This window comes from Palaemon carinicauda, chromosome 10, assembly GCF_036898095.1.
Source record: "Palaemon carinicauda isolate YSFRI2023 chromosome 10, ASM3689809v2, whole genome shotgun sequence".
In the NCBI taxonomy this organism is placed as follows: Eukaryota; Metazoa; Arthropoda; class Malacostraca; order Decapoda; family Palaemonidae; genus Palaemon; species Palaemon carinicauda.
This window is the reverse complement of record NC_090734.1, coordinates 23309723-23323073: the sequence shown is the minus strand read 5'-3', so window position 1 is coordinate 23323073 and position 13351 is coordinate 23309723. Positions and strand designations below refer to the sequence as shown.

The following is a 13351-nucleotide window of genomic DNA, read 5'->3' as shown; positions in this document are numbered from 1 at the left end:
TATGATTTTTTAAGTATTAGACTGCAAAGAATTGTAGGTGATGGGTACCATAGTGAGCATAGGAATTTGTTATCTGGTATCCCTCCGGGTAGGGATCTTGCTCCATTGTCTTTCATACTATATACACATGACATGTTGCTAGGGTTCGAAAACTAGTTTAGCGCATATGCGCATGATTCTACTCTATTAGATATCTAGCTAAACTTAGTACATAGTGGAAGTTTTGGGACATCTAGCAGAACCCTAACCAAACTCAAAGTAGGAATGTAATTTACTCGAGAGCAGTGGCTGCCAAAAATCCAGATCTCTGCATTGATAAACTTACTACACTAGAACACAACTTCTATGAAATTTTAGGTGGGAATCTTGATTGTGAATATAATTTTGACGAACACAATCGGTCTGTTTTTGTTAGCTTAGGAAATTGGCTTATCAACAAACTATCAATATGTTCAGTGATAAATAAATTCAGACTTGTTTCGAGTGTTGTTCTCTTACCGGTTCTTCCACTGAGTAATCTTATCTTAATTTGTTGGACAAAATCTTGTGGTCCTTTAATTTCTTATTCCTGACCTAGATACCAATTTCTGCCACCGTCCTTGAGGTAGCTCTTCGTAAATTGAATTTTCTGTTTTCGTAAAATTTCTATATCTATAACAATTTAGATTTTACCAGTCTGTACCACAATGTATGTAAAGAAAGTGGCATTTTACCTTCCATATTATAATTATGCTTACCAACTATTCTTCATCACCTGCTTATACTTCTTATAATTTCGGTCTCGTGTCCCGGGAAAACACTTGATGTCTGCCCATGTACGTATATTCATTAACAATTTCAAGACCTCCCAGAATAACGTTTTTGTTGTATCTGCATCTAAATTGAAAGATATCTTAGTTCTAATCATATTCATTGACAATCCTACATTTTTTCCTCTATTTAAATCACCCATTATCTTTTGCAATTCCTCTCAGGATTCACTAAACACAACTAGGTATTCAGCGTAATATCAATCCCTACATTATCACAGTCTAAATTATCAATAGCTTAATCTAAGTATGCTATAAATAATTTGGAAGAGATGGGGTCTCCTTGTTTAGCTACTTTATCAAATGTAATTTGTTCACTATCATTATGTATTCAAGCGTTCTTTCTTCTACTCGTTGTTTTTGAAAGGCTTTTGTTTTTGCTGACGTTTTTACAGAATTAAAAGCTTTATCATATTATATAAATGTCATACATAGTGGTTTGTACACTCTCATACACATATATATATACACACACACACACACACACACACACATATATATATATATATATATATATATATATATATATATATATATATATATATATATATATATATATATATATATATATATATATATATATATATATATATATATATATATATATATATATATATATATATATATATATATATATATATATATATATATATATATATATATAAGTGTGTGGAGGGGTATTGTACATTTCAAAACACCATACTAATGTGTTATAACATGTAAAATTTCAGAAACTTTGAACTAAATAAACTAATGTGAAGTTTTTTTTTATCAATATATACATATTATTCTTCGAGTATTTAGAATTGTTTTTCCTTTAAAATTTATTTCATATTTGATCCCAACTGACTTTTTTTGCATACATGATTTATTATGTTTTTGATATGATATGAACTTTTCTTACATGTTTAGACTATACTTTAGGAATATTCACACAATAATTGGTTAAACAAAATAAATGCACACTTCATTTTGTGAACCTTATTATTCCTTGAACAGTTTCAATGATTGTTATTTCTTTATTATTTTCCATTTAGAATATAGCTGCTGACTAAATTATTATTAATCTGGTAACAAGTGAACTTGATGTCATTATGATTAAGATCATAAACAAAATGTACGTTGTATAACAATGTTTTAATTAAAACAAGTAAAAAACCCAGGAAAAAGTTCTATAATGGGTCCTTTTAGAAGCCTATAAACCTCGTCAAATTTACGATCCATTAATAGCCAACGCATTAGGCCAGAACTACGTTAATGGGTGAAAGGTTTATTGCTATTAAACGAAAAAACGGGTGTATTGCGCTACATTTTTGCTACATTCAGGGAAAAATCACCTAACCTACAATTCTAATTTTTCAACCTCTCTTGAAAATGATGGTCGGTAAATTCTTTCTTTCGTATGTGTTAGAATGAATGGGATTTTTTTTTCGACATAATAGCATTTCGTCAAATAAATAAATCATTCTCTTGACCACGTGTTTATAAGATGTATAATAATCAGAGGCCTTCTCAGGTTCCGATTAAGTGTACCGAAATCAGTGTAGTGTTGTGTGTGTGTGTGTGTGTGTGAGAGAGAGAGAGAGAGAGAGAGAGAGAGAGAGAGAGAGAGAGAGAGAGAGAGAGAGAGAGAGAGAGAGAGAGAGAGTTATAAATAGCTATGAAGCCATCCCGACTAACGTATAGTCATCTCCATTAATTTCGATACATATCACGTGATGCTAAAGAGACGGATGATTTTCAAGTATTTTTGTAGAGAGAGAGAGAGAGAGAGAGAGAGAGAGAGAGAGAGAGAGAGAGAGAGAGAGAGAGAGAGAGAGAGAGAGAGAGAGAGAGAGAGTTTACTAGGAGTTACAATGATTTTTGATGCCTCAGGGACTTTTTAGCCTATCAGTGGAGACTCCATTTGCTCTTCGGTAGAACAATTTAGTTTAAGTATTTACAGAGTTTTTATGAACTAGTTTAACTTATTCTTGAACTTGTTTACTGTGTTACTGTTTACTACATTCGCTGGAAGTCTGTTCCAAGTATTGGCTATTTTTTACGTGAAGAAATTGCCACATTGGGTCGTGTTGCATCTTTTCAATTCCAGTTCGAATCCGTTTCCTCTGGACTGATTTCTGCTAAGGGGGAATAGATTGTTGTAATTTGCCTTTGAATTATTACAAAAGAATTTTCAATGACTCTATTAATGTCCCGTTAGCTGTCGAGTTTGTAGATCAAATACGTTCAAACGTTCCATCCTCCATCTATATCACAATTGCCTTCGAGTTGAAACTAGTATGATGACCCTAACTTGTACTGCTTCCAGTCTATCTATATCCTTCTCAATACTTGGAGTCTAGAATTGGACACTGTATTCTAGATGGGGTCTTACTAGTGATCTGTAAGGCTGTAGTACAGTGTCTTTGTCTCTGTATTTGAATTGTCTCTTCGTGTAGCCTATTAGTTTCTGTGCTTTCTTTTCAGCTTTTATGCTCTTTTTGTTTAACTTCAAATCTTTAATGATGATACTACCGAGATCTTCCTCCCGGATCACATTTTCTATTTCATTACCCAGCTGTGAATAATCTGATTGTGGGTTACTATAATCATTGTGCATGACGGAATTTCCAACTGTTGAAAGACATTTGACATTTTCTGAACCATTCTCCTAGGTTCATTAGATCCCATAGTAAGGCTTCCGTCTTTTCTGAGTTAGAGGCATTTATGCCTAGTTTAGTATCCTCGGCAAATTTGAGTATTCTACTTAATCATAAATCCATATCTTTGATGTAGATCAGAATAGCAATGGTCCAAGGAAATATCCTTGAAGTACTCCGCTTGTAACAGATACCTACTTTGATTAAATCCATTGATTATAATTCTCTGTTTTCTGTTTGTTAGCCAATCTTCGTTCCATTCAGATGACTCTTCAACGATGCCTAGGGCTCCAATTTTTAACATTTATTTTTCATAAGGAACTTTGTCGAAAGTATTTTAAAAGTTTATGTTTATGATGTCTACTGCCCTGCTTTTGTCATGAATGCTAGACATGTGGATAAATTCCAAAATATTTGTCACGCATGATGTATTTTGTCCGGAAATACGTTAGCTGTGTATCTGAATATTGTTTTTCTCCATTTGTTCTATTATCAAATTTACTATAATCTGTTAAAAACTCTTGCAAGCACTGAAGTTAGACACGCTGGTCTGTAGTTGCCAGGTTCTTCTTTTGGTCCCTTCTTGTAGATCGGTGGAATATAACCTAGTTTTTCACGTTGTGTGGCCTTTCATTCGTTAACTGTCTTTCGGAACATTATGTAAAGTTCACTTTTTCTAGTTTTATAATCAAGAAGAAGAAGAAGTAAAAGAAGAAGAAGAAGAGAGAGAGAGAGAGAGAGAGAGAGAGAGAGAGAGAGAGAGAGAGAGAGAGAGAGAGAGAGAGAGAGAGAGAGAGAGAGAGAGAGAGATGGTATGAATATTTTCTAAATAATCGCAACTAATGTACAGATGACCTCATTAAATTCGGTTCACTTAACGGGACACTAAGGGCACGGCTGATAGATGGTTATTTGGTTATTGTGGCAGACAACAATATGTATAGCAAAAGATAAACTTTTGACCACGTACGATGCAATAAAAAATCACTTACCTTGTAAGCGGGATTAATATATATATATATATATATATATATATATATATATATATATATATATATATATATATATATATATATATATATATATATATATATATATATATATATATATATATAAATATATATATATAAGTGTGCTACTTTTATAAGCACACATTGAGTATGTGTCGTTTAAGATGTTAAGGCTGGATAACGAAGTACATCTTATTAGCTTTAAAAGTATTTATTCTCTAAAAACAACAGAGTTAAGCATCTCCATCATAGGAGGGAGCTGGTTTGGTCGGATGACAAATTCTGGTGAAGTATAGATATGAACTGATTAAATTATCGATATCACAGATATCGTATGCTTAGTTGACGTAGCATTTTAAACACAATCTCGGAAGACACCTGCATCAGGTGACGTCACAATCTTTCACACACTGATGCATTGGTGTTGACGTTTAAGAAAAATGTTACATTGCCGAGGCTGCATAGTGCATCCTGTTTATGATTTTACATGACTACAGCAAATCTCACGGCTAGCATCTTCATCCAAAATGACATATTACGTCATGTGTTTTAAACATGTAATAACAATTATTTCATTTATTACATTAGCTCGGCCAGCTATCTCAATTTTTTCAAAAAAAATTTAACAACAAGCCAAAACATGTTTACGAGGCGTGACTGGATATATGTATTATTTTTTGTTTAACTTTAGCCATAAGCAAACGAGGACGAATGTCCAAATAGGCACATCAAAAAATAATAACAATAATGCATATGAAAAGATATTACCAAAGCAAAAAAAAAATGCATGATAAATACAGATCATATATATGGTACATTGCTAGCAAATGACTATATGGTACCAAAAAAAAAATACTGACATAAATATGATTCGGTAACTTGTTAAAGAATAATTGTTACCTTTGTCAGAAACATAGATTAACACAATACGGTAACTAATAAAAATATTTGTCACCTTGGTAAAAATTCAATTTTTTAGTGCACAAACACGAATTCCTGGTACGTACACGTACCACGGTTTCGTACATATATATATATATATATACATATATATATATATATATATATATATATATATATATATATATATATATATATATATATATATATATATATATATATATATATATATATATATATATATATATATATATATATATATATATATATATATATATATATATATATATATATATATATATATATATATATATATAGGGTTGATATAATTTATTAGATGCCCATAGATTCTGTTAATTTTTTTTCTCTTTTCTTTTTAACATCCCGGCTTATATATTTTATTAGATGCCGATAGAAAAATGATTTATATTTTTTAAATGTTTTTTTAAAATGTATTTTTAACCATGCAAAGTTAAAAAATTTCCTCATTTACATATTACTAGCGTACTAACAGCTTTTCATACAAATTCAAATTCCAAGATTTTACTCCTTTATCGAATGAGGTGGCCACTTCAAACGGCTTTAAACTGAATTAAATAAGGAGTTTTGTCTGGACATGGCGAAACATTCTGTTTTAGCTTCCTGCTGTACCGTAACCTACGCCAAACAAGGATGTTCACGGCGATAAATATCACCACCGTGATACCCAATCCTGCTAGTAGTATGGGGTGAAGAATTTCCATATAAGTCGGTGACAGGTTAATTTCATCAACCGCTTGGCAACCTGTCTGTTGTACGGGAGAGGTAGTGCTGTCATTGTAGAGGTCCACGTGAAGTTCGCGAAGTAGGCTCGTTCTCTGATGAGTGTCCTTATACCAGTCACCATGGAATTAGGGGAAGTCCCAATACAACCATCTGCTGCAACAAAGATGTGGGCGAACGACGTGGATCCGTCAGGGCATGATACATTGAAGCCGTCCTTGTCGTATCGTATCCACGAGCCATTGTTCAGTCTGCAATTGAACTCATTATTGTCAAAGGGATAAAGCTTATCCAGACAATTTTCACTTGTATGGGAGAGAGCACCGTCTAGCACTATACCTAACTCGCATGAATCCATTAAGATTTTATGGAATTCAAATGAGTCAGCTGTATATATTTTTCTATCCATTGGGTCTGAACAGTGAGCTAATTGATTTAAGTCTTTAATGACCGTATATGTTTCCTTGTCTGGGGAAATCAATACGTGTCCTGTCAAACTGGATATTACTGGATTTGAGTGATTCGTCATGAAAGTCGGAAATGGTGATATCCTGTAAGATTGCCAGGCATCAGAAGAATCAAAGGGAATTGTAATCGTAATCTTGTTATTATCAACGCTTACTGTAATTAGGCTGTAATAAAATTCTAACCTACGTTCGTCTAACAAATGAACATAGCCTAGTTTATCCCTTCCGTTCTCCACAATTAACTTTAAGTAATTTATAGGCAACAAATGGGGCGACAGTACACCTTTAGTTGCTAACGTGATAGATTCTACATAATCCTTGGATTTCTCAATGAAATGTGCAATTCTGTTATGTATGTGATCTATCTTTGAATCATAATACGTTAACGTTGCCAACAAATCCTGTACCTCCATAATCTGAATAATATTATTTGAATGTTCATTTACTAAATCCATAACTTGATTGATTGAAGCTAACTGATTCCTTAGTTCTGACATAATCAATTCATCTTCATGAGTCAAGAACTCAATTTTCTTATTTTGATCACTAATTTTACGACGATTGGATATTCCTAAACCTAAACTTACAATAGACCCAAAGATGTTTAATGCAGCATAAATAAACGGATTTCGTCTTTCTTTATGTTCGTGTCCTACAGTCCACATCAAAAGGTCATAAGCCAAAGATCCTGTCTCGTAAGTTTTATTTATCAAGTCATCAGATAGCATCTCTGCAACTTTTAATGTTGATCCAAGCAAACTCTCTGTAGTCAAATGAAAATGTCTTCTATACAACTCATCCAATGAGGCAGAAAACCTTGAAATGGCGGTTCTTAAGCTAGTGACATCATTCTCTTGAAGAAAAGTTGCTTGCATATTCACTTCTACAACTACGTTGCTCAATGTAATAAAAATGTCTTCTTGTCTTTCAACTATAGTGCCATATTTAAAATTTATACTTTTAGTTTTAGAGCTCATCCCACACGAGAAAAATGTCTGAGCGAACATTATCACTCCCAACAAAAAAAAATTCATCTTGGAAACCTGTAACGAGAAAAAAATATATTTAATTACTCCTGTATTAAGAAGAAAACTTTTAATCACATAAAATAAAAAAAATTTCCCTCACTTCTTTCCCTCTCTTTTCTTTCCCTTTTTTTTAATTTCTTATGTGAGCCAATGGTACTATCTTTTCATCCGTGGGTTGGGATACGTTTTGAACACTAAACCTATTGGCCGTTAATGTTTCCAAAATGTCAAATGGGCCTTCAAACTTTGGTGTTAGTTTATAATTGAGTCCTTTACGCACATTGATTTGAATATAAATGTTATCACCCACGGCATATGTTTTAGTTGGCTTCGCTATTTTATCATGAATCCTTTTCATTATGATTTGTGATTCGTCTAAATTCTTTCGAAGGATATCATATCGACTTATACTTGCATTTATACATTCTTTTAAAGGATTTGATAGATTAGTTGTAGGCGTTAATACATGGAAAGGTGTTCTAACTGGGGTACCATACAATGCTTCATGCGGTGACATTTTAATTGATATATGATATGAAAGATTCAGAGTACTCAGTGCCGCCGGTATTGCAATATCCCAGTTGGGGTCTGATCCCCCTAGTGTTACTCTTAATATATTTAAAATCTTCCTATTTGCACTTTCCACTAGCCCATTCGACTCTGGGTGATATATCATGGTATTTATTTTCTTTATGCTGAGGAATTCACACATTGAGGTAAGAAAGTGATTATTAAATTCACCACCCGAGTCTGAGATTATCATGTGTGGAATTCCATGTTTACAAATGTAACACTCGTAAAACTTCCTAGCGCATTCAATCGCAGTTTTAGTTTTAAGCGCTATTCGTTCTGTATATCGAGTTAAAGCATCTATAATTACTAAGAGGTGCTTATTTCCTCTGTCTGACTTGTAAAATCCTGTTAACAAATCTAAATGTATTCTTTCAAAGGGTTGATTGGGCACAGGATAAGCCCCTAGGCTGACAGGTGTTTTCGTATACCCTTTGTTTTCCTGACATGTGCAACAATTAGCTATGTGTCTTTTTATATCTGTAAGCATCGTATGCCAATAAAACAATAATTTGGCTTTCTGTGACATTAATGAGAACCCCAGGTGTCCATGTAATGGATTTGAATGCAACCAATTCAGGACCGTGGAAATAAGTGAGATTGGTACTCATACCTGATCGTTAGTTACATGTGGTGTATTGCAGGTTTTTCTTGTCACAGTCCTACACAGAATATTATCTTTGATTATATAATTCTGCTGCCTATACTTTATATATCCCTTTTCCTTATGATTGCCTTTCAAAGCATTTATAATTGTTTCTATTTTCTGATCTTTTCTTTGCTCAGTCTGTAACAATTCAGCGCTCCAGCCTAAATCTTCTTGTTCAGATATCGTTTTAACAATAGGCATGGATGTTGATATATCTATTAATTCAGCTAAAGGCTCTGTACAAGATGACACGGGGTTGCGTGATAGTGCCTCCGCAATGATATTTGCTTTCCCAGGTAAATACCCGATTCTTGCGCCAAAATCTTGAATGATCAAATGCCACCGAGTTCGTTTAGGGCTGTGGTTGAAGCCTTTAAAGAACTCTGTTAGTGGTTTATGGTCAGTAAGAACCTTAACGGGATAACCGTAAATTATGAACTTAAAATGCACTAGTGAATTAACAATAGCTAGCCCTTCCTTGTCTATTACTGCATACTTACTTTCGGAAGTTCACAATTTTCGAGAATAAAAGGCTATCGGGAAAATTTTTTTATCATATTGCTGAAGCAATACCCCTCCTACTCCTAAGTCTGAGGCGTCTGTTGCAATGAAGAATTCCTTACCGAAGTCAGGAAATTTTAAGATAGGAGAACTGCACAGTTCACCTTTCAAGGTATTAAACGCCTGTTGATGTTGCTCAGACCATATGAAATCTACGCCCTTCTTCATAAGATCAGTTAAAGGAGCGGCTATTATTGAATAGTTGCGTATAAAACGCCTGTAATATCCACTACAACCCAGAAATTGCTTTATTCCCTTGACATCAGTAGGTATGGGAAAATTACGTATAGCCGACACCTTATCATGGACTACTTTAAGACCTTGGCTTGACACCATGAAACCCAAATATATTAATTCTGTTTTGAAAAACTCACACTTACTAATCTTTACCCTTAAGTTATGTTGTCTTAATCTCTGTAGTACTAGTTCTAACTTACGTAGATGTTCTTCTAAGGTGTTGGAAAAGATTACAAGATGATATAATATAGGCATGCAATATATCCCCTATCAAGTCTCCAAACACTATGTTAATCATTCTTGTAAATGTTATAGGAGCACAACGTAAACCAAAAGGCATCCGTAAAAATTCATAATGTCCCCTGGCTGTGCTGAAGGCTGTGTATGGGATACTATCTTCTTCTAATGATATCTGGTGAAAGCCTTTAAGTAAGTCCAAACTGGTAAAATATTTATTCTGACCTAACAAAGACAAAATATCATCAGTACATGGCACTGGGAATCGATCAGGGATCGTCTCCTCGTTTAGACGACGGAAGTCGACACAGATACGCCATGTTCTATCTTTTTTCGGTACAACTATTAAAGGAAAATTATAAGGGCTGTTTGATTTCCTAATGACTCCTTCTTCTAGCATTTTACCTACTTCATCATTTATCTCATTCTGGAATTTCATAGGGAGTCTGTACGAGGGTACATAGATAATTTTCTGCTTGTCTTTTAACCTTATTTGATGCTCGATCACATCTGTTTTTACTAAGGATCCATCTGTGGTGGAAAAAAACATCATGATATTTAGTTAAAAGTCCAAAAATTTTCTGCTGAATTTCTTCGTCTTGAATGTCTTTATTGATTTTATTTTTAATAGACCGCAAAAGGGATTCATCCGCAACTGATTGAGAGTGATTGATCTCAGCAACGGTAAGAATACGATGTTTATAAACTTCTACATCCAAGATATGTTGATCTTTTTGAATTACTAAAGTGTTATTTAAATGATTACAGACTTCAATATTACATTGCTGATATGAGCCTACTGTATAAATAGCTTGTGTGACAGACATTCCGTTAGTTTTCAAAGTGTCGGAAAGGATTAATATTTCAGATCCCGGTAATGTTTTCTTTATTAGCACTATTAAATTCGAAGGTACGTTTGGTTCGATAGATTGCGTGCAAGATGATATTACGGGTGAACGAGAATTCTGCTGGGTCGCGTATATTATTTCTTTATTAGTGAGACAAGTTATTGGTTCTTCAACGTACGTTACGGTTACATTTGTCGTCTCTTTTTTATCCAAAACTGATTTTAAGGTATTAGAAGACTTATAGAATTTCCCTTTGATATACATGCCGTGCTTGGCAGGGGCTAAGATAATGTTTTGATTTCCCATAGATGGGTATCCTATAATTACAGCTGGATACATATCAATGTTTTGTACAACAACAAATGTATCGGCAAACGTGCGTTTACCGACTTTGAACTGAACATGAGTTATGCCTATGACATTTAATTCATTATTTTCTATTCCCGAGAGTTTAACTCCGGATTTTTCAATTGGAAAGTTCGAAAACAACAAATGATGTGTCTTCAAATCCATGATATTACGTGGACTACCAGAGTCAAAAAAAAAACGTAAAGGATTTGTGTTCTAAATTTACAGCGTATAAGGTTGGTCGTAACTCATTTTGGCTTATTATTGTATGAAGTCGTTGCAAATCTACGGGAGCATGCACTGTTTTTCTTAATTCGGCCGTGTGTTTCATAGGAAAATCTATTGTCTCACAATTATCTGATAAAACATTAAATTGATTATTCAATACTATTGATGTTGACATGAATGACCTTGACCAACATCACTCTCTTCCCCTCTGGAGTTAACTATGTGGTATTTGCTTTGCTCTGCACATTCTGAAAATTAGTCTGACCTTGCAAGGTCTGGTTTGACGACCCAGGCTCAGCGATATTCGAAGAAGTGTTTGTTTGCTTTGGACTCTGAACTACATTGACATTTGGTTGTTTCTTCTTATTGTTAAAATGAGGATTTTTCTTTTTATTTCCATATGGAACTGACTGTGGAATTGACTGTGTATTTCTGGGATTCTGTTGTGTCTTACGCGAGTAACATTGATTGTATGAATGAGTTGAACTGTTATGAATCGAGCAGAATTTCGTTCTGCAGTCCGCGCTTAAGTGACCTTGACGTTTGCAATTATAACACGTCATTCCCGCTACTTGACTATTAACTACGTTCACTGTTTGTGGCTTTGTTTCATTCTTTGCAAAAACTTGAGTTAACACGGGATCGAGATCTGGACTCTTGGACATATGTTTCTTTATCTGTTTATATACATCCAATTCCGTACTTGCAGGCGTTCTTATCAAAACACCGCACTAAAGCTTCAGGCAACATAAGTGTCATGCAAGTTAAATACAGTAATCGTAAAAAATCTTTCACGGAGATGTTATCCCAAGTAACCCAAGTGGAATTACCTAAAATGTCCTGATATTCATTAAGCCTATCAGCTATGAGAGCTGCTCTCTCAATAACATTAAGCCGATTCATAGTGGCTTGATTAAGTGTATTTTGTAACGTTAATACTACATCCAAAGCTTCCTCACCCCCATAGACCGCGCGTAACCTAACTTTGAAATCATCCCAGGTAACTGCTTCTTGAAATGAAACACCTCTTAAATACGCACTCGCATCCCCCTTAGAAAAATCTATAAAACTTTTAGCTTCTTGTAATTGTACAAAAGGGTCTACGATTTGTTTGGCATTTAAATGGGCATTGACGGATGAAACCCATGACTCCATATTTTGTGGCAAGAACCCATTGACTCGACCCTGAAAAGGAAGGATTGCTGACCGGGCATTTACAAGCGTCACAATTGGAGGAGGATTAGTCTGGCCTACGGCACTAGGTCCAGGGATGGGGCTCACAGCGGGAGTCATTACTGCTGTATTTCTTTTCCTATCTCTTCGACCTCTTGCAATTCTATCAAAATATCTATATGAATACAGACGTCCACTGCGTAAACGCATATGTATAATAAAATTCCCCGAACAATGTTACTAATCCCAAGACATTTCCCGAGAATTTCTGAAAGAAAACCGAACACAAAGATATTTCCTGTAAATTTCTGAAAGAAAAAGGAATTAGCACAAAGAGAGAAAAAATTCTAGATGAGAATTCGGAGTTGAACACAGTTTCCTTTAATGAAAGGAAAATAAAAGAATAGCAAATCACTCACCCCAGTAATAATCGACTAACGACTCGTGATAACTACACTTCACTGCCCAAACTGGAATGAATTTAAAAATTTGTACTTAGCTTATATATGGTTCTGTGTGATGTCGACACATCCTCTCTCTCTCTCTTGATGTTTTGTTAGCGATGTATCGTTCGAGTTTCCATTGAATGTAGTGCTTCCTGGATATGTTTTGTAAACGTTGAACGTCAGTCCTTGGGTTTCCTAGGATGTTGATTGAAGATCCAGTTCATCAGTTTGTATTTACAACATTCATTAAATGATATATATTTCGATGGACTATGTTACTTAGTCAAAATTGTAGATACATGTAGATAACGTTGAGTTCTTGAAGATCTTTCTCTGGTTTTACAGCTTTATTTTGATGTCTTGAAGATCTTCCTCTAATTCTTAGAGTTTATTATTATAATTACTTGAAGATCTTTCTCTGATTCGTAGAGTTTAA

At 34.1% G+C, this 13351-nt stretch overlaps 1 protein-coding gene across 1 annotated transcript in view; it reads right to left on the bottom strand.

Annotated features, from left to right (window-relative positions):
- Positions 1-271: 271 nt before the first annotated feature.
- The window catches only part of LOC137647888 (uncharacterized), a 19477-nt gene continuing 6397 nt past the window's right edge, over positions 272-13351 (bottom strand). The window contains exons 2-3 of the mRNA XM_068380842.1: positions 3187-3425; positions 272-343 (exon numbers count right to left, since the gene is read on the bottom strand). Coding sequence (XP_068236943.1) covers positions 272-343; positions 3187-3425 — 311 coding nt within the window. The remainder of the gene's footprint in view (positions 344-3186; positions 3426-13351) is intronic.